Source organism: Orussus abietinus, unplaced genomic scaffold, assembly GCF_000612105.2.
Source record: "Orussus abietinus isolate OABI.00-Male unplaced genomic scaffold, Oabi_2.0 scaffold7, whole genome shotgun sequence".
Classification (NCBI taxonomy): domain Eukaryota; kingdom Metazoa; phylum Arthropoda; class Insecta; order Hymenoptera; family Orussidae; genus Orussus; species Orussus abietinus.
In genome coordinates, this window is record NW_019394453.1 from 105,747 (window position 1) to 127,337 (window position 21,591).

The 21,591-nt window shown below is 43.8% G+C and overlaps 2 protein-coding genes across 3 annotated transcripts in view; one reads left to right on the plus strand and one right to left on the minus strand.

The window, feature by feature from the left end:
• LOC105704018 (hairy/enhancer-of-split related with YRPW motif protein 1) overlaps positions 1–21,591 on the plus strand; it is a 49,519-nt gene that overhangs the window by 24,548 nt on the left and 3,380 nt on the right. Inside the window, exons 2-4 of one of the 2 annotated variants that reach the window (XM_012432852.2) lie at positions 2,785–2,914; positions 20,267–20,450; positions 20,811–21,047. In XM_012432852.2, coding sequence (XP_012288275.1) covers positions 2,785–2,914; positions 20,267–20,450; positions 20,811–21,047 — 551 coding nt within the window. Of the gene's footprint in view, positions 1–2,784; positions 2,915–17,334; positions 19,554–20,266; positions 20,451–20,810; positions 21,048–21,591 lie in introns of those variants that run through there. The other variant, XM_012432851.2, reaches the window with a different exon arrangement.
• Positions 1,311–2,776, minus strand: LOC105704022. Its single transcript, XM_012432856.2, has 3 exons — positions 2,433–2,776; positions 2,115–2,350; positions 1,311–2,031 (listed from the first exon to the last, which is right to left on the minus strand). Exons 2-3 carry the CDS (start codon positions 2,136–2,138, stop codon positions 1,675–1,677), a joined length of 381 nt encoding a protein of 126 aa, XP_012288279.1. The 5' UTR covers positions 2,139–2,350; positions 2,433–2,776; the 3' UTR covers positions 1,311–1,674.

Sequence of the window (21,591 nt, forward strand, 5' to 3'; positions counted from 1 at the left end):
TCCATTATTACACTTCAATTTTGTATTAAAATACCTGTCCTTTGTACAAATTAGAAACCTGTTAGTTACCACGTGCAGTCGGCCATTAATTTTCTTCGCTATCTCGAGATAATGGATCTTAATGCAATCTGGTTCGATGTAATGTTATCTTCCTTCACCTTTCATCGCCTGCATAAGGTGGAACATTGTTGCGTGCGTGTATAGATACACGAAACGAGGCGGAAAACGCTATCACACCTCCAAGAGCTCCGATAATAGGTCTCCAGAGGGCGCGCGCTGTTATCCTGTCCGGTGCAAATGGAAATCCTATGTAAATGCTAGAAATTCCAGTCGTCGGACCGTGAGGCTTTTGGTGGAAAATGTCGAGTTAGTCGAAATGGCACTACAGCCGGAAATGTCAGATATGGTCCGCAGATTATTCGCGATCTATGGAAATATAACCGGGGAATTCTCTGGCGTCGCCTTTGCGCAATCGCGAGATCGATGCCACGTGGACGGCCAATTTGTAACGTGCGTCCGACACGAGCTCGGTTCTTTTTTCTTCTATTTGCTAGATTTTTCACATTTCTCAACCGTTTAGCATTAATATACCGTCGTTCATTAATTGTTTAACCCGTCTAACCGGGCTGCAAAAAATAGTCTCGGATACATGTACACATTCGGTATTTTGTTTTCTCGGTGTCTGTTCGCGACGATTTCATTGCAACTTTGCAAACTCGCTTTTTTCTTTCCTTTTTCTTTTTTCTTTTTTCTTTTCTTAACGGCAACGTCGTTTATCTCCAGAGTAGAATTTTTTCCCCGAGAGAAGGACGATCAAAGGATATTTTGAAATATTCATTGACGTATTTCGCAGAGGTGGCAGGGTGGGGGGAATTTTTATGTAGATTAAGTTTTTTTTTTAAAGTAGACACAGGCTCCACTTCACGGTCAACGGCGTTACGAAAAAATGTCACGTATACACTCGCTGATTGTTGGTTGTTTGACTGTAGTAAAAAGAAAAAGATGTACGTCTTGAATAAGTAAAAGTGTCTCTATGCAAAAAAAATAAAATTCGAAACATTAGTACAATTTTTCATACAGTCACGGATTGAAAGGGATTTATATCTTTTAAGGTTATTAGCCGACAATTAAAAATGAAAGTTTCTCTGAACCGGTTATACAAAAACTCTACATGACGTTATAAAATTATAATGTTTGTTCGGAATTTTATAATAAACGTATATTAATTCACTATTAAGACATCAAGTTTAGAATTTCACTACATTTTGTAATAAAAGTGTACGCATTCTTCGATTCTTTTTTTACCAGTGTCGGGATGCGTCGGAAGTGCAGGTTTCGATTTTCTTTCTTCACCTCAGGCCGGTCGATGGCGGAGGAGAAAAGTAACCCTGGAGTTGCGAGGCCTTGTGTAATACCTAGTCGACGGACCCATTAATAATTAGAGTCGATGTTTATTTTTACGAGGAAATCCATAACGATCACCGACCGACACGGTGTCACGGGAACTCCGGCTACGTGACAAGGAAGGCTCCCCGGAGAATCTTCCTTGAAGTTGTCCTCGATTCATGTGCGACACGCCTCGACGACGCGGATTAAATGATAAGTGTGATCGATCGAGTGATCGAAACCGCGGACCAATGAACGTCCAGACTTGTTTCCGACTACGTACATCCTTTAATATTGCGACTCGGTCCAAGTAAATTCCACATGTCCTTCGGAAACTTCGTAACTTGCTTGCTCGTCATTTCTGAACAGTCCGAAGTACTGCCATAGCCATGTTCGCCATGTTCGCCCATAAAAGCGCTGTAAAGAGTGTAAAAAAGCACCGTAGCAGTAACTCCCAGATCGTAGTTGATAAATCGCAGTTCTTTCCACGTCTTTCCACGTCTTTCCACGTCTTGGACTGTTACTCCCGTAACGCCGGAGGCCAAGAACGACAAATGGTGAAGCGCACGTGAAAAGTTTCTTTAAGACACATGAAATGAGAACAATGGGTAACTGATGCAAAAGATCGCGCCTGAAAATAAGATCCTTCAAATCAAGAAGTAAAACACCTTCGGGATAATCTAAAGAGATAGGGAAGCAAATTTATTTGAAAATATACTTGTACTTACCGAGGTACTGTCGTTAGCTTTCATTTCGATATGACAAACGGTGTGTGGTTATCAGGTATGCACAGCTTTGAATTTCAGGTGCTGCAGTTTCTTTGCCGAGAAGTGTATTTTAAGGCGATGTGATAGTGGAGTCGATATATCTTTTTTTTTTTTCGAAAAATGAAATTTCACGGGGAGCGCATTCTTCCTCAGAGTCCCCATAATCGCGTGTTAAAGTCTTAGATAATTTGGCGCACCTAGTTTGGGGAAAAGTTATATAAATATTTTGACTTTTTGGTATGTATATATCACCCTTTCATATTACCTTAAAACACTCACATTTGAATGACGTTTTTTTTTCTTCTAAAAGATAGAACTAAATGGGCTTTTTTTAAATATCTCATCCGGGATTCCCACGTGTCTCTCCGCGGCGAGTTTCGGAGTTTAGGTCATGGCGCGAGTGCTCGATTTCGAAATCCGCGGCAATGGGGGAGCAAGGCCGCTCCAAGGATGCCAGGGCAAAAACAATCGGCGTTAAATAAACGAGTTTCCGGGTTTCGCGACGAACGCGAGTTCGGTCGGAGCTGGTTGGAAAAGGCGGCCATTGCTCGGCCGACTCGCGACTCGTTTTTCTCCAGCTGATCGAGTCGCGGGCCATTAATCAGTGATCTTTCCTTTGCTCTTATTTCAGCCTCGATGGTAGATCCTGCAAGGACGAAATATACAGGATGGGCATCGGGGCGGGATACTGCGAAGGCAACCTCAACTTCGCAACTGCCTCCGAGGACGACGAGGTCTACACCAAGAAAAAAGTCTCCAGGGTAAACTATGGATATTATCACTTGTTGTTTGTGCGGTCAGACCATACCAAAAGTTCTATCCTCTGATGTTCTGGTTAGGTTCCCAACCTTTAAACAGGTTGCCAAAAAGCAGCGGAACATTTGGAATGGCCTAATAATTTGCGCCCTCTAACTGTACCCAACAGTGCTTTAACATTCAAAGGGAATTGAAGTATGAATGGTACCCATTAAAATGGCCCCTTAAAGTGACCTACACGCATGTTTTGCAATATCAGCTCAAGGGGTCTGATTTTATCCCCTTTTATTTAAATTTTATCCGTCCCTTATTTACCGTGGCATAGGAGAATTATTTATATAAAGTTCAATTGCGTCCTCAAGATGCCTCAGAGCGCCCTTGGCGAGGAACTGTGGCCGCAGTTTAAGGAAGGAAAAGTGAATTCGGGTGAATCAAACCGTGATTTGATCTTATTAGGAGTCGCACTGTCGATTAAACTGTGGTTCGAGAAATCTTTCATTAGAACTTCCTGAGTTGGATCGACTGATCGGAATAGAATTTAATTTGAATCGATCATGGTTTTAGTCATCCCAGTCGGCTTACTTCAGTCTAATCTCATTGCTCGTAACTCGATCGATTTTCTTCAAGGCTGAATGTAATTATGTTGCGTCGCTTCCGATTCAATTTAAGAATTGTTCGTTGAATCACGAGCAAGTAGAGTATGAGCTAAATGTCCGGTAACTAAGGGCTAGTTATCATGGGGAACAATTGGCTATCTTATCACGGTCATTATTTGACGCGGCGAACGCATCGAAATTCGTGGCTGCATCGTCCATGGAATTTAGGCCACGATAGAAAGGTTTTCCGTGTTGTCGATTCGGCGATGATGCAACTGTGTTCCCTATCAATGCTAATCACGTATCGTCGCGTTGGGACAACTTGTCTTGAATCGAAAATACATCGCTAATTGGCCAAGTACGAAAAGAATTCTCCGAATTACTGGTAGTCCTGAAACGTAAAAATCATTAACGCTTTCCGATATTTTATAATGGATGGCACTTCTTTTCTAACTATTCATTTCTGATTATTATAGTAGTTATTAATGCTATCGCGTATATTCTTGCCTCTTCAGGTACTGATCAACGATTTAGATATATATATATTTTTTTCGATCAATCTTATTCGAATATTCAGTTAATGTAAAATTTATTCGAGTAAACTTTTTTTTAAGGGTTATTTGAGTAAGAGTAACAATTGCGCTTTCGGTGCTCTCTGCACTCTAAGTAGCCGCATTTCTAAGGTCAGGGACGAGAGCTGCCATTTCCGACGTCAGGAGGACCTCGAAATTTACGGTGCTGACCTTTGCTTGCACACCGAATTGCAGGTGCATAATTCACTTGGGAATTCGCATAAACAATGTGCCGTGTCGGGCGATGCAGTAACGTAGTCTTGCTTCGTTGCTAAATCCCGAGTGCAGTATTAAAAAAAATCTTACGAATTGTTGAACTTTTGTCGGGGCTGCAACTATCTTCTCCTTGGGTCTCACTATCAGGGTCGAGCAAGACGGTAAATCTAGATAACGTCTCGTAAAGTTTACCGTCGACTTAATTAGTCATCTGAAAATTTCCTATTCGAAAGCGCATAACTCGATGATATATGGCTGCAATTTCGTTTCTGGTGGGAATGTGCGATTCTGATAAATTGCCCTCGTAGGCGCGCTATAACTGGAACAATCCATTTTTCTCCAAGTTAATTTGTCGGCGGTATAACTTGGTGTCGGAAGTACTTGCGCATAAGGTTTCACGATCAATTGAGCACTGACGTAGCCGACCGCGCAGAGTCATTGAACTATGCATATATCACGACATGGAATGCATACAAATGAGATACGCATTATCCTTTTGTACCTGGCGGCCGGATAATGAAATCGTTTACATATAAAGGAAAACGGAATCCAAGAAAAGTAATGAGTGCATTTTTATTCCGGGTCGAAGTGGAGTGCCCCGAAAGAGTTGCCGGTCTCCAGGTCGACTGTTTGCAGCGCTGCAATTGGCGCTGCACTCAGAAGAAAATGGTATTAAACATTATCACGAGCTGTTAAATACGCCTAGGTCCCTAAAAAGGATATAATGGTATAACTATATTTTGCAAAATTACGATTTTTAAAGTAATTCTTTTCTTAAGTATTATATTATATTCCATTCAAGGACTGGCGCGTATTTCACAACTACTTTTTCTCAGGATGCACTTCGCGCCGTACTTAGAAAAAATTATAATAAACAATAGCAAACGAGCTGTGAAATAAACGCTAGTACCCAAAAAGGATATAATATGTAACTATAGTTGGTAAAATTACGATTTGTTAAGTTATTGTTTTTTTTAGTAGTATATTATTTCCCTTTTAGGGACTGGCGCAGCAAAGCTCTCGGCATGCGTGACGAGCGACTGTTTCCGCTTTTCCCGGTTATTTCGGGACCTAGCAAAAAGTAAACTTCAAACGGGGTATTCTGTTAATCGTTTTCCTGGTAGAGAGAAGACGCTCACGCGAGTCCTTCTCTTGACGAGCTTTTGCGCGACTACTTGCGTTTGTTTACGGAGAGATTTTGGCATTGTCGCAGTTAGAGCCGCGCTTTCTGGCCAACTATTAGTCAGAACGTCTGCCCGTGTGCATTGAGGAAACACGTGCACAGCCACAGAGTGCACACGCCCGATTCGGAGGAAACGACGAGTGCACTTTTGGCACGGAGCGCAAATGTCATCGGTGGGCTCAGCTGATGCACCGACTACGTGCCGGCGATCATTCACGAGACCTTATGCCACGTCACGAACAATGGAGACTATTTGCTTGATTTATCGTGGAATTAGGTGCTCGACGGGCCGCACGCCGACGGCAATAGAAATTAACTGAAAATAACAGAGGTCGCGACTGCATTTCGTCGTGCTTGCCGGATGCAATTATTCCATTCAAAGATTTCCCTCACGAACGCGAAATATAATTGACATACAGATACTCAGGAACGATTCGAAGGAGAATTTTCACGTGGCAGATTCTTCCGGTGAGGCCCGTCATTATTAATTAGTACAACTCGGTCGCCGAAGGAATCTTCGCCCCGTGAAAGAGTTGCATTGTTCGAGTTGGAGAACTGCAATCATCGCGCGCGTATTATCGGCGCACCTCCGATAGAGTCCCATTGAGAATTGTGCAACTACATCGGGTCGGGAAAGATTTCCTTCGTCGGGGAAAATCAATTTCCTCGGTGTGGAGCACTTTTCCGGTTCGCTGCGGCCAAATAACGCTCCTCAGCTCGGCTCTAACTGCATTTCGGCTTTTACCGGACATTTTTAGCCGAGCCGCAGGATTTCTCATTTTCAGCTTTCCCAATTAACCCCGGAGGAATTTCAATTTATCACTCGTATACCGCACCGTATAATCAGTGTAATTGTCCGGTGTTGTTACGTTTCTGCTCCCCCCCCCTTTTTTTTTTCTTTCGCCTTTGGCTTCGCGTCGCTTGCGTTTACGCCATGTCTCCGTCAACCTCATTTACCAGTTTACCGGTAGCAACTAATGCAGGGGAATAGTAGATGGTTAAATGTACTGCAGAAACAGTGTCCGCGATTGCATAGTCGACTTATTTCAGCTAAACCGGTACTAGAGTGCGGTGCGTAACGTGTCATTGTTTCTAAGAGTCTCTAAGAGTTTCCAAGACTCGGGGCCGAGGGGTGGAGGGCTTTACGTGGGAACAATATGGATAATTATTTGCGTTCACGTTGGCGCTCACGTGCGGCGTAAAGTGACCCGTTGGTCGATGCCGTTACAAAAAGAAAAGAGAAGTGACTCGTTAAGTCTTCGAGTAATGGCAATAAAGGCTGAATGAATAACACTCGATACATCTAAGACGACTCCATTGTCCAGATACTCTATCTGGCCTCAACTCAAATTTCAACGGGCAACAAACCAGACATTTTACAATGTTAATACGTACGTTGCCATGTAGCAACAGGTTTAAGCAGATAGCAGGAAATGTAGTAGGGTCTTTAAGGAGTTACGAAAAGGTCATATATACAATACCGTCATATATACCAAACGTCAAAATATTCATAAAACTTTTCTTCAAACTGGGTGAACCGAATCATTTGAAACATCAACACGTGACTGTGGAGGCCTTAAGCAAGAACGTGATGCTCATGAAATTTAATTTTCTTTTTGTGGAAAAATGTGTTTACCCCAGACTAGAACCAAGGGCACGTGTTTAAAAAAAGAAAATGAAATTTCATATGCATCACGTTCTTTCTTCATCAACATCCATGTTCATTTTTTTGTCCACTTCGAGGTAAAAACTCGGGGTTTTCAATAATGAAAAATTTCTCCGAAGCTATTTCAGTCCATTTATATACACCCCCCCCCCCCTCTTTTCTATTGCTTATATTTTTTCCCTTCTATAAGTCAAAACAATCATGACGTCCCGATAGCCCAAAATCCCTGTGATCTGTATCCTCAAAAAATCACGCAATCCCTCCACCGATATATGAAAAACGTACAAACGATCCACTTTATGATTAAACATACGAGAACGAATGAAAATTCACGCAACGTGTTTAAGCGTTAGGAGAATTTTGTTGTCTCGCGGACGCGTCATACGGCTCGTAAAGATTAAACTCCGAAATCCCGGAACTCTCCGAAGGAGGAAAAAAATCCCGGATTCGGCGATCGGCGGACTCGCGTCATCTCGTAACGGGCGTCGCTATAACGGGCGCCGTCGTCCGGTCCGCCGAACTTTTATCGGCGGGATCCGCGACGAAGTCCCGGCACCTTTTTCGAAAAGCTCATAAATTAGTCATGGCCCTCCCGGCCGGGGACCGAATGCATAATAACGGTAAACGGCGTTTAGCATTTCATGTGCGCCGTCTGGAGGAGAGAAGAAGGTGGCGGGCCTCGCGTGTCGTCGTTTGCATGCGCTGCCACCTTTACGTAAGCGCGCGATGCGCAATCTTACGCTTAGGTGGACGCCCCCGTCGGATCGGCCGAGCCGAGCGAAACGGCGACCCAGTCGCGGGGAAAACTCTCACCGTGACGCAACCGAGCCATCTGTCACGACGCAAGCGCGACCCGGGGACGGCCCGGCGCGATTTATCGCCGATCCGAGGAAACGCGCGATTTAACGGGGAAGCACGCCCGCGGAGAAAGAACGAATCGAGGCGGAGAACTGGCCCGGAGTGGGCGGCCGGATTTACCCGCAAATGCTCGCAACGTGGACCGGCACGTGACGGCAAGGCGTCACGTCTCGAGACTGACGCATCCTCGATGATCGCTTATCGAGGAAATGGATTTAATAGAATGCATTCTCGAGCCGCGAAAAAGTCGTTTCCAAGATTCCCGACTGAGTGATTTATTTAGTTTTTGTATTTGAAACTAATGCAGCGGAGGGTGTTGAGGACTTGGATTTTGATATTAGGTTTTGAGATTTTGGATTGGAGGATTGAACGGGCCCGGAGTGGGCGGCCGGATTTAGACGCAAATGCTCGCAACGTGGACCGGCACGTGACGGTAAGGTATCACGTCTCGATGATCGCTTATCGAGGAAATGGAATTAATCGGATGCGCACGGTGCAACGGTGTTTCTAAAGGTCCGAAGAAGACGAAGGCCTTTAAGATCAAGTGCAACAGAAAAAAAATTTTAAACACAATTGCAGCTATTGAGATATAGGGTTAAACCACAATTAAGAATTGTATACAACATGGACACGAAGAAATCATTGTTTGAGATCAAAACGTCAAATATTAAACAACAAAAACCGTAATAACTTTCTGGATAGCCTAACGTTATGTTGAGATTCGGGTCGGATAGCGGTGGCGCTTCGATCGGCAAGATGGCGACGCTTCGGGCGCCCTACGCTCGGATCTCGGCCGTGCGTTTTTACCGACGGAGACCCGATTCCGACGTCTGGTTCTTATCTTCGATTACGCGATGACTTTCGATCGCCGCGGCTTGCGCAATCGCAATCGCCGTCGCGGATCGATCGGTCGTGCGACCGTAATTGCTCGCCGTGCGGCCTTTTCGCAGGCACGAACCTAACCTCCTTCTGCTCCTCTTCCTTTTCGCCGTCGCGGTTACGCGTCGGGTTGCGTAAGTGCATGGCACCCATGGGGCTCGGACACCTGCAACTTTCGACCACCGTGGCGATTCGCTTTCAGGGAACGTCCTTTCTCGGTCATGGTTGATTGTGGGTTTCAGGGACCGGCGGGTCATGCGAGTCGACACGTGTGTCGTTACGGGGATTCCAAGATGGCCGACGGCTCCGTGAAAACGTGCAGACCGATTTCAAAATCGTAAAATATCGGAGTAATTGCGGTTTTCTTTTCATTAATCGCCACGTGGTAATTGGGTCATTTTTACTTGATATCAGCATATCATAAATTTCCACCTCCTAGTTTTTCAATCAATATTTCGAAATGGATTCATTTTGACTCAATATCATCATATCGTAAATTCCCACATTACGTACATGCAGAAGGACCGTTCCTTTGTGAAAATAAAACGTAAACCAATATCCGATTCGTAAAATGAAGGAATAATTGTAGTTATCTTTTAATTTTTTAATCCTTAAGCGGAAATTGGGTCATTTTGGCTTAATATCTTCATATCATACGTTTACCCTGTGTATGTGCAATCTGGCACCTCCCGTATTCTTGCGTAGGTAGTTGCAATTAATAATAGTCGAAAAGAAGGAAAAATATGAATCTAGTTTCTGGAGAGAGACATTTATAGTATGTACTGGTACATCTATGGTATGATTAGATTGGGTCAACACGATCCAATTTCCGTTAAGGGGCTAATCTGCAATTTAAGTATCATGTAGTTACGTCGCGTCCCGCGTGCGTCGCTGCAGAGATTTCAAGATGGCCGCCGTCGACTCAGAGACGGCTAGAATAAACAGGAGTCGTGATTACGGGGATATTTACTTTATTACCGCTTAATTTACCGTAATAGTCCCTTCTGCCCCTGTGATTAAGTTAATGTTCGCAATTAAAATCGTCAAGCAAGGCGAGTGCATCGCCATGGTCACATTTTGGACGCAGACCGGTCACGTAGGATCCCACGTGAGTCACGGCGGGGATTCCAAGGTGGCCTCTTTTGGCACAATGGAGACTTTCCAATCGGTCATTCAACGCGTTCGTTACGGCGGGCATTGAAAGAAAAGTCCCGTCGAGGAAGTGCGAACGTTTATAATTAAAACTGTCGGGGGGGTCGTTCGACGAGCGACATGCGAATCGGTCGGTTTCGAATAGCGCAGAAAATCCTGGCAAGGTTGGCGCTGCCAACTTTGCTGGATAATTCTACGACCCTCCAGGGTCGCGATAAATGTTTTCCGTGATTACTTATCGATGGCCTTTACGAGACCGTAGATAACGCTCTAGGAACGTTCTTCCTGCGAACTTGAGTCACGTCGGCTCGTAAAAGGTGCCCATTAAAAAGGCCGTCTTCACTCGGCCAACTCGGCGCCGTTTGTTCCGGAACTCTCGAAAATGGCACGTGACGTCCTGTATAGTTCGGTACGTCCTACGGGTTTCGAAAGATCTGCTAGGCACATGCGAGTTACGCATCCGGCCTTTATGAATCCACGCGTTGCCGCGTGCCCACGTGACTGCGACGCCCGTCGCGTTCGGAAGCGCGGCGCGAAATTCAAAAATGTCAGCCCCCATGTTGGTCAAACGGTCCAGCTGAGAATTAATTATACAAATTTCTCATCACTCAAAGTGGTGGTCATTCGATATTGTCTTTGTTTATGGACATTTATTACTAGCAAACGATGTCAGCCGGTGAAATTGTTTATGGTAGCAATTAATGGTAATAATTAATTTTCGAGACGTAGAGAGGGTAATAGGACTTCGGCAACACTCTTGAAAGTATAGCGAGTGGAGTTACATATGTCCAATGAAGGATATTCCTGTTATGGCGCGAAACTCTGTTCCAGATTGTTACCGACTTTGTTAAGCCTTCCTACGATCACATAACGTGGCCTGCAAAGCAAAATCCATTAAATCACCATCATAATTAGACCACCTCACCGCCGATCGCGCTTGTTGACAACGAGTCTCCTTAAGCCTTAATCGAGTATCATTAAAAATAAACTTTTCTGTGTTTCCATTTCCAACGATTAGTCAGACCTTTGACGATACAATGGGAAATCGATGAAAGGGGAAGACTGCCTTATATAAGCCCGCAATATCGGTAATTGGCCAGTCACTTAGCGTTGACAACAATGACGTCGGTGTCACGGTGGTCACGTAACGTGACCAGAAACTTTGGTGACAAACCGCGATTGTCGTGCGAAATACCCCATAATGGAATAATTCTCCATTCTGTATTAGTAGTTTCATTATTTACCAGTTACTTAAATTATTTTCCACGTTTTACGACGCTGCAGGGTCTCGGAGCTCCTAATTTTGTCAACAATGGCGGCTCGCTATAAGAGGCCAAGGAGTCATGGCCCTATCACAAATAACCAGTCATTTAAGTGTTTTTTTACTTCTGAAAATAACTCGTTACTTATTTTGTCATTTTAAAACCTAAACGAAGCCCAAGTAACATTTATTTAATACACATGCATTAAACGATGAAGGCTAGCAACAAACTTCATTTGCGGTTATCAGGGCCTATCTGATAATGGCCCTGATTTCCACCAGAATATAGGCTTCGACGATATGTGAGGAGGTAGGAGGGATTACATGGAGATGGCGTTTTTAAGGGTATTACGAAAATATCATTCCAAATATATATCAGAACTTGAAATTACTTAAAAAACATTTCTCCAAACTGGGTGTACCGAATAACTTGAGATTTTAACACGTGGTTACGGAGGCTCTAACGAAGGTCTTGAAACTCGCGAAATTGCATTTTTCGAAAAAAAAAAAAAAGAAATGGTTTATTTGTCCCGGAAAAGAACCAAATAAAAACGTTCCTCCGAATAATTAAATTTCATGAGTTTCAAGACCTTCATTAAGATCTCCGTAATCACGGGTTAAAGTATCAAATTACTCGGTGGGCCCAGTATGGTGAAAAGTTTTATAAATATTTTCACGTTTTGATATACACTGAATGACGCTTTCATACCTCCTTAACATTGTACCGGAGTCATCCTGGGTAATGAGATTAGTTTGCGTAAGGCAGAAATTAACGTAGATGTATTCTACTTGTATTGTGACCTCATTTTTCCGAATAGTCGCGAGCCGCCCCTGCCTCGGAGGCGCTAGCCCTCTAGCGGAGGCGTCGGTGAACTAATCGCCAAATTGCCCGGCCCGTAACTTTCCCGTGTTTTCGCGCTCTTCCTGCTATCTTTACTTCACCTCACGCGGGATTTACGAGGCATGTGCCGTTCTTGTTTATGTGGAAATTAGCGTGGGCAAGTCGCAGGCGTCACGAATTCATTTAGTGGGCAGCAATGCGCGCAAACGGGTTTCTCGCTTCTGTGAGCATAATCTCGAGAGACATTCGCGATTATCGGCCGTTTTTCGAGGCGTTATCTCGTCGGGTCGGTAAGACGAATTCCCCCGATACCGGCGAAATTCCCACGCGGACCGCAAATCTCGCAGACGCGTCGTCGGAAACGAAATAGCGATCGGCCGCACGATGGATTGCGCGTTTCTCGCTAACTCGGGAGGACCGGGAAAAGAGTCGGTAAATTGCATGCCCCGCGAGCCGATAAATACTCGCCAATTAGAAAGTCTCCTAATTCACTCTCTATTAAGCCTACGTGTATCTCGGTTGATTTACGAGCCGATTGTCGGCATTTATTAACGACCTCCGAGGGTCCGCGCCGAGTGCCGCCTGGGCGGAACAATTACACGTGCGCCCACGATTATTCCGTAATTCATTATATTTCGATACCGTTTCGTTACCCTTTTTATGGATACATATATTTACGGCGACCAATTTAGCAAACGTGCGTCAGTTACGGCCACTTAACCCTTCGAGGACGATGTCTACATTTACGCGTTCCCCCTGCTTACTTCTCGGGGAAACTCGCCCCGCCCGAAGGGTTAATCGCATTTATCGAATTTGCCATTCGCGGACTATTTTACCACTCGGACGGGGCGTGACATTACAAGGTGGCCCACAATTGGCCCTACCACGGATATAGAAATCGGAAACGAGGAGCGATCGATCGGTCGCCGAGCACGTGCGCGCACTTTTATTGACTTCCATCGCCGACACCTTCGCGCCACTTAACGGCGCGTTGTAATTCGTCGACCTACACAGACTTACACAGGCCTACACACCTCACGTGTTTCGTGACGATTCCCGTGTGTTGCACTTATGTGCATATCCACGCACACACGACGAGGTTACGTTATCGCGCCACGTGTACCTCACTGTCAACAGAGCTCGATTTCGTGTCGAATTCCGCCGCGTGATAACGATTGGCTTCCCTGCCGTAAACCGTGAACGTTTAACGGAAATGGTCATCTGGTAAACCGAACGAAATTGGCAGACGTCACGCTGGACAAGGTTCTACAGGGTGGCTCAGAGTTGACTTGTTTTCACATATTTAAAGATATTTTTATTTATTTTCTTTAGGGTTTTATACGGTGGCTCAGAGTCTTGTTTTTATATATTTTTAAAAACTTTCTTTTTATATTTGCTTTATTGCTTAATGTTGAAAGACGGTTCTGGGAGGTTCCTGTGGGAAGGGAAACAATGAAGGGTTTAAAAGAAGTTGGGGAAAATAATAAAAGTAGTTCGGGGTAAAGAGTCGGATTTAATTCACATCGAAACGCTCACCGTCAGTCTTGGGGTACCATCGAGGGACTTATGAATATGTATCAAGGAATAATAAAAAGTCGGATTTTAAATTTAAATTCGTGCTATTTAAGTCGCCAGCCCGCCTGGACGTTCACACCTTGGACAAATAGAGGTGTTAACATTCTGGCCGAAACTGTCATGCATGTGCCATTCACTTGTTACGAAGAATGCAGATTTAGAAATCGGTTCATTATATTTTTATATAACTCGCAGAGACGAGTCAAGAAAATCGGCACGTGGCCCCCACGTGCGCTGAAAGTGACACTTCATGGTAGACAATCATACTACTAGATATTTCTAATAATTCTTAATAATTCTTTCGAAATTCTTTCAAAATTAACGCAGGTCGTGTCGGTAGTAAAACCCAAAAATGGACGTAAATAGTGATTAATAATCGAAAGATAAAAAAAAAGGCACAAGGTAACGCGATTTATTGATGCTTAAAATATATATGACTGCACGGAAGAATTATTTCGTTGAGAAGGAAAATTGATATCGATGGAAAATGAAATTCCGCGAGATTTGTGATCTTGATTAGAACTTCCACAGTCACGTGTTAATGTATCATTTATAGATGATCATCCTATATATGAATGACACTTTCGTAACACCTTAAGTTTAACGGCGCAAATGTTCTTATCGTGCATGAAATTTGGACGATTCGAGATAACGGAGACGAATCCGAGAGTCGAGCCCCTTGTACGAAAATCGATGCGGCGATTATTTCACTTTTGTTAAACGTTTCCTCCATGCCGCGCTGCGCATAAATATCGACTCCGGATATCTCGGAGGGCGCGTTACGCGTGTGCGTGTCATGGGATATCGAGGCGAGCTCGGATTTGCGCACGAGACAAGATACGAGTCGCTTGTTGTGACCGGATCCGGCGAGGGCCGGTTATCGACGGCGAAAACACGGAGGATGGACTGCCCCGGTCAAGCGTGCTCTGATAACACACCAGGGTCCATAATGCGCGGACCGTTTTATTCCCCGCTCGGAGATCAATGGCGGCCGGTTATATCTGGACGGGTGATAACTCGGCCTCGTTAAGAGACTCTTTTTTTATTCGAAGCGTAAACTCGGCGAAGCGCTTCTAACTGGAAGCTGCGCCTCCACTTGTGGCCGGCGCGGAACGGCGGGTGCACGGTTCGCCTCTGATAAGAGACATTTCCTTCGGTGATACGTCACCGGGCGAAATTAAACCCTACTTTATCCCGGAATTCTAACGATTCCGACGATGGAACGTTTACGTGAAAACCTAACTTCTGGGTGATATCGATAACCACTCTATCGGGTTTGTTGTTACAATTAACCCGATTAATGATAGGGCTCGTTCTTGGACCACCTAGATAAAGAACTCCGTGTGAATGATGTCGAGATTACGTACTCGTGTGTTCGAGATTAGAGTGGACACTGTGATCGTACTGATTGCCGTCACGGATAGCAATGAAAAAGCCGCGACTGTTTAATTAGATACCGGTTTTCACTTAATTGCAGTCCGGCTTGATTTCTACATGCGGTGGCACTGATTAGGGTTTGCGCCCTGAATCTTTGAATTTGCCGAAATTCGATATGAAAACATGACAAGTGTATACTTTATTACAAGAACTTATTCTACGTGAGAAATCGTAAAAGTGTATGCAAAGTTATTAACAGAAAGTGGAATAAGGAAAGAGATCGGTACAAATGGTAATAAATGTACTGCAATGCGTTTTTCTCAAAATACATACAATTGAGGGTGTATGCGTGTGATCGAAAATTGGTAGGGCAAAAATTTTGAAATTTGGTATACATACTCGTATACTAAAATTCGGAACATAATACAAAATTTCGAAAAATTGTGTTTGAAAAAAAATGAACATTGACTACAGGTATGCTATATATAGAGTTGTTATTTTTAACGGCGTAACTGTATCGGACTCGCAGTGTTTGTTTTATGGTTACGAGTTTAATAGCAGTACTTGAGGAAGTACCTATTGGGGTGCATCAGTCGAGGAAACATACAATTTAATTGTAATTGTAGTTGACGGCTGTTGCGGATATTACGATCGCCAGTGTCCATCAGCTTTCTGTTAGATAAACGTTGCTAACGATTGAACAACGAGGAGTTCTTTCCCGGATAACTGGCTTTTGTGCTCGTATCTCGTTGACCACTGCTACGATTCGCGAGCTGGTCGATACCGGATCGATCGGCGGCAACAGTATGAATCTGCACTGTCGCTAAGTATTTTTTTTTAATAAATTGCAATTAAAGTGCCCCACTCCCGGCGCTTCCTTATCTGTCCGAGAGCATTTTGCACTATCGGTCGAAGTTTTCAAGAATTCCGTCCACTTTGTACCTTACATCGCGTCTCGCATATCACATCAGCCTCTGGAAAATTGAATATCATGTAAAAGCTTATCTGCAGAGTCGGGCGATTTAAAACAACCCTTATCACTTGTGATTTCCTTCCAAAACGTGATCCGCGATCTGCTCATTGAACCCGCAAGTGTAAGTTGACTGCAAAGTCAGTTTCAGGACACAAATAGATCACTCGTGAACTCCTGCTCGGATAAAAATGGCTACCTACATTTTTCCGTTTCTTTTTCAGTGATTTATCGTTTCATGGTAATTCTTTCGATTCGGCAAAAAATATCTCGTGCTTCTCGACGTTTATCTTTAATATTGCCGTGGGTTAATATTGCCGTGCAAAAAATCCCAACAGGAGAAAATGAGCGTTTATGGGGCTTGAGAAGGCCCGCAAGAAAACCCAAAAGGGCGCGAAAAAGAACCGCGCGAAATTGATTATGATTTTCCGGGCTTCAATTACGTCGGCTTGCTCGATTTATTTCGGCCGAATCGCCGCGTTGCGAATTTTGTCGGCCGGATAATTCGCTACATGTTCACTTTCACCTCTACCTGACGAAATTACAGGTACTGTCGTCCGCGACGTTTCTTGATTTTACGTTCTTACAGTGTACTTCATGATCACAGGGTTTAAGCCAATGCTCCTTTGCCTTAGCGGTCGTAATGGATACTCGAAAAATGATAAGCTACCTTTTCCCTGAAAACTCGAGCCGAACGGCCCGAAGAGAGCGTGGATTGTTAACACTTAGTTTTACGATTCCATAAGAATTTTCGAATCGCGGGGGGTTATCGCATAACCTCGGCCGGATCTCTTAAGGGGATGTGAAAGTGGCATCTGAATGCTCAATCGCTCATAAAATTTTTCTACGAACTGGGTGTCTCAAATCGTTTCATAATTTAAAGGAGACCCTAAGGTAGGTCCTGAAACTCGCGAAATTTCATTTTTTATAAACTATTTTTAAGATATCTATAAACAAATTTGAAAAGAATTGAAATTTCATGAGTTTCAGGACCTTCCTTATAGTCTCCCTATTCACGTTCTATAGTTCCAAACCATTCGGTAAATCGAGTTGGGAGAAAAGTTTTATAAACAAGACCTCTTTGATGCCACTTTCACATCACCTTAAAGCCGAGGAAACCACCTTTTAAAGGCGTTCCATTAAAGAAGCGTATAAAAGAAATTTAGTTCCTCATACAGCACTAAAGAACATTTGGGTAAGACATTTTTCCTCAGGACCGGCGGTTGAAGCAGGAAATCATTTGTAGTTTGAAATGAAATATCTAGAGAAATTATTTTTAAGTGTTTTAATGCAGTAGTTGTTTTTTGATTTGAGCAATAAAGGAGGATTGTCGAGTCATTACGGTAGTGCCGACTAAACGGTATGATTGTTATCGCGGTTTCTGTTGAGAAAGTGATTAACGTTCATTTTATTTCCGTGACCGGCTGCCGATTAATCACCGGCCTGCAGGATACGCGAATCACGTGGAGGGATGAAGAAAGCGATGCCGATCGAGGAGATAGGAAAAGTGCGTAAACGTTTCTATGAATTGGCCCTCTCTTGATCCCGGACGATGATTTTGCTCAGCGCCGTTCGCGGGGCATCACTTGTCGACTTGTTGCTTTTGAACAAGCCGATAGACATTTTCACGGGTCGACGCGTTTGAACTTTCAGTACCGGAGAGCCGATTTAACTGTGGAGGGAACATAATGGCGACTGGTACTGCAAGAGTCATTTCTTGAAACGTGTACCGTTGCGTCCTTGCAGGTCGTTTCCGCCTGCCTTACCTCTAATAATATTCAAACTAAATTTCTCTGCGAATCGGATATCAATTGAGTGATTGTAGGATATACCCATCGCAAGTAAATTTCTACGGGGCGAAAATTAACCGGAACTAAAAATACATCCTTTTCAGAGGAGTAAATGTTTACACACGTCGTACAATTTAACCACACGAAGTTCTATGAAAACAACCAATTGCCTATGATCTTCCCGAGGTCCTTGCAATTTTTCAAACGAAGTCATACTAGCCGATGTATTCGTCATTATCCTTCACCAATAGTGTTTTTTCTATACAAACATTCAATGAACCAACGAAATAGTCCTTTTAACAGTACCAGAGAAATATTCCGTTAATTACAAGAATAATGATTTGACTTTAATAAATCTAAATAAAGTGTTATAATTCCGAAGAAATTTTGCATACAATTTATCCCAGTTCGTTCGAGTCAAATAACGATACATTTAATTAACAAAAATATTCCTTTGCCACTGTTCAAATACCTATTCGTTCAATGAGATTTTTTCTTCAGTTTCATTAGCCGATGTCACTTTCTTTTCTATACCGCAGTTCTTTTTTTTGAGGTTTAATTTTACAGAGTTGCCTCCAAATGACATATTTCATGCGGTAATTCAAATTAGCACGGAATGTTTCTAAATGGACGGACAACATTCACATTGCGTTGTTGTTTCTTTTTCTTTTTCCTTAAGTATCTGGTGAAACGTTCTTTTCGAGAAATACGCAGTTATTCTTTAATATGTCTGGCGCGTCGTTGAAAACAATGCCCCGCCATGTTGTCGTCTCCGCATAAATCGGCTCCGAGAGCACAGTTCTTGCCAAGAGAGATAGCGATTACTGGCAAGAGGAGCGAGCAGATAAGGGGGCGGCTCACGTGTCGAGCGTAGCGCTCGCGGGCTTCTCACGTGATAAGCGGGCCGCGCGCTCGCAGCGCCATCTCTGGCCCTCGGACGAGCGGTCGAGTTACGTACAAGTTGCGCGCCAGCTGGGCTCGGGCAATCATTCGAGACCGCGCAGCATCCCGAGGAGGTTCTCTCGGCCGCCTCTCCCCGACTCGCGCCCTCGCGTGCCGGGAACTTTACCTACGGAGTAAATCGTGGTGAAAACTCAAAGCGACTGGGCGGACCCGATTAACCGATCGCGTATAAATAATAACGTAACAATCCAGGAACAGCCGAAAACGGGGATATTTAATACACTTAATAATTTGAACCTCTCTGCAGGAGGGGAACGTAAGCCGCCGAAAATAAAACGGAGCCCCAGTGACGCACGAGACGTGTCTCGAGAAGTTTCTACGATTTGAGCTCGCAATTAAGGCGATGACATGTCCTTTTTATGTATCGTTTTAATGTTAAAGATATAATCTGTTGAGGAAAGTTGGCTTGTGGAACTGAGACCTTTTACCTCGTGAACGATATTGTGGTTGTGATTTAAACGGATTAACTGGAGTAGGGCACCTCGAGAGACGGATGACTCTCATTGTCGAAGCGCAGGTGAAGAGCGCAAGAGCTGATTTACCGTTTTCGGGAATCCTGGCTTTCGGCGAGTCCTTTCGAGAGGAGACTTTCGAAAGTGACGGGGCTCTTTCTTCGGTGTACTCGGACACGATGGTTACCCACAGTATGGACAATATTTTGAGTATGCAGTACTATGCGCCGCCGAAAACCGAGGAGGGCGCTCTGCATTCGCCCTCTCGGAAGAAGAGGTGCTTCAATAAGGAGGTGATTTTCCGAGTTTTGGCCCATTTTAATTTTTGTATCCCCCGTTGTCATACCAATGATTATAAATGATATGTCAAAAATGAAAAAAAAAAAACAACTGTTTTGACACCTGGCTGAATGTATTAGTGCCGATGATTTACCCGATTTAAGGAATGCCACTAATCAGGATAAGTCAATGGAGGATGCTTCTGTGCCTGAGATCTGTATAAATATTTAGAAGAGAGTAGTATCGATAAGGGATCCGCGGAAAGCTATGACTCACTATTAGTAGTAGTGCAACGTGGATGTCTAGATTTGTCAATTAGTCGCATTCATGTTAATCTAGTCACCTATCAAAATAATTAACGTTCGTTATTTTACATGATTTGATGATACGAAGTCGTTAATTACGATTTTTCAAGTGAAATCAATAGGACGTATAAACGTTAACATGGAACTCCCGAGATAATTGCATGGTCCTTATCATTTAATTATTCATATTTTATAAACGGTGAAAGATACTGAAAAATGTTTTCAACGAAAGTTCTTCCTCGTGTTATTTCCTACGATGTTTACTTAAGACATTTTGCGATATCGTGGAAACTGGGAATCAAGGAACCGTGACTTACTTCGATATGCAGCAATGACCCGCGTTATGACCCAATCATACTATGTATCGCTAACAATGAATTAAATTTTCCATATTTAATTTCCACGTTTTCTTCTGGTTTCAGCAAGATCCGATGTCTCATAGGATCATCGAGAAGCGGAGGAGAGATCGCATGAACAATTGCCTGGCAGATCTGAGCAGACTGATCCCTGCAGAATACTTGAAGAAGGGTCGAGGACGCGTCGAGAAAACGGAGATCATCGAGATGGCGATTCGTCATATGAAGCATCTCCAAGGCCTTCGACAAGGTGGCACTTTCGGATAGTTTATACAATTTTGCCTCCTGTTTTCTAAAGACTCACATCCACGTGCAAGTAAAACTTCCAAGAGCTGCTTTCAGACAGTTCTCGCCGATAATGTACACCCAAGAAATGTCGCAAGATATTTGCTAGAGTAGCTTCAATTAGCGCGTACACTGTCAATGAATTTGCGCAAGTTCGCATCCAAAATCGTGTACTTTGCCGGAAAAGAGCTGAGTGAGAGCAGCTCTAACAAGATGTACTTCCACGTGGATACGAGCCATAACTGGAAATATCGTTATCATCGACCATTGAGAGTCAAAGTTCTGAATTAACATCGTTCCTGAAGGATTGCTTTTACTTTTTCAGATACGAAACATCCTGCAGTCAATTCCATGCATGCTCACACCGAAGACAGTGTCGACAGTGTTTCGCATTCGGCAACTACATCAACAGCAGCTGAACATTATAGGCTAGGATTCCAAGAGTGCCTCAGCGAAACAATGCATTTCCTCGTCGAGGTGGAGGGTTTCTTTGCGAGGGACTCTTTATGCGTGCAGCTGATCAGCCATCTGCAACAACACTGCGAGAAAATCATCGCGACAAGTACGTTACCTCCAAGAGGTCCTACAGACGTTTGTAATCGATGATCACCGGGCAAGAGGCAAATTACCTGCGAAAGAAATACTCGAGTTACTAACAATAAGTACCCCTCGCTAAGAGTGGATAAATTTTAACGACTGGGAAAATGGCACTGCTAGCCAGCCTCGAACAATTGGAATCTAACTCACGTTTATAGGGCGTAGCAAAATGTAAGCAAATAAGAAGTGTTCGTACGGGAACGGAGATGGAGGATAATGTTGAACATTAAGGTATCGCGAAATAACCGGGGACAGGTTGGGAAAGTAGGGGGATGTTGAAATTCAGGAAGCGGGGAAGAAATTTTCCGGGATAATTGCGTTGGGTTGGGTGAAACGATCGGCGATCAATTTGGCTCTAATTATTGGAAAGTTACTCCGGGCTCCTTTCAGCCAAGAATGTCGAATTGAACTCGGGCCACGAGTCGTTTCACTCGTCACGCTAGGCTAATTAATTGGAACGAATTGGAAAAGCTGCTCCTCGGATGATGGTTCAGTGTTTGATGGACTGG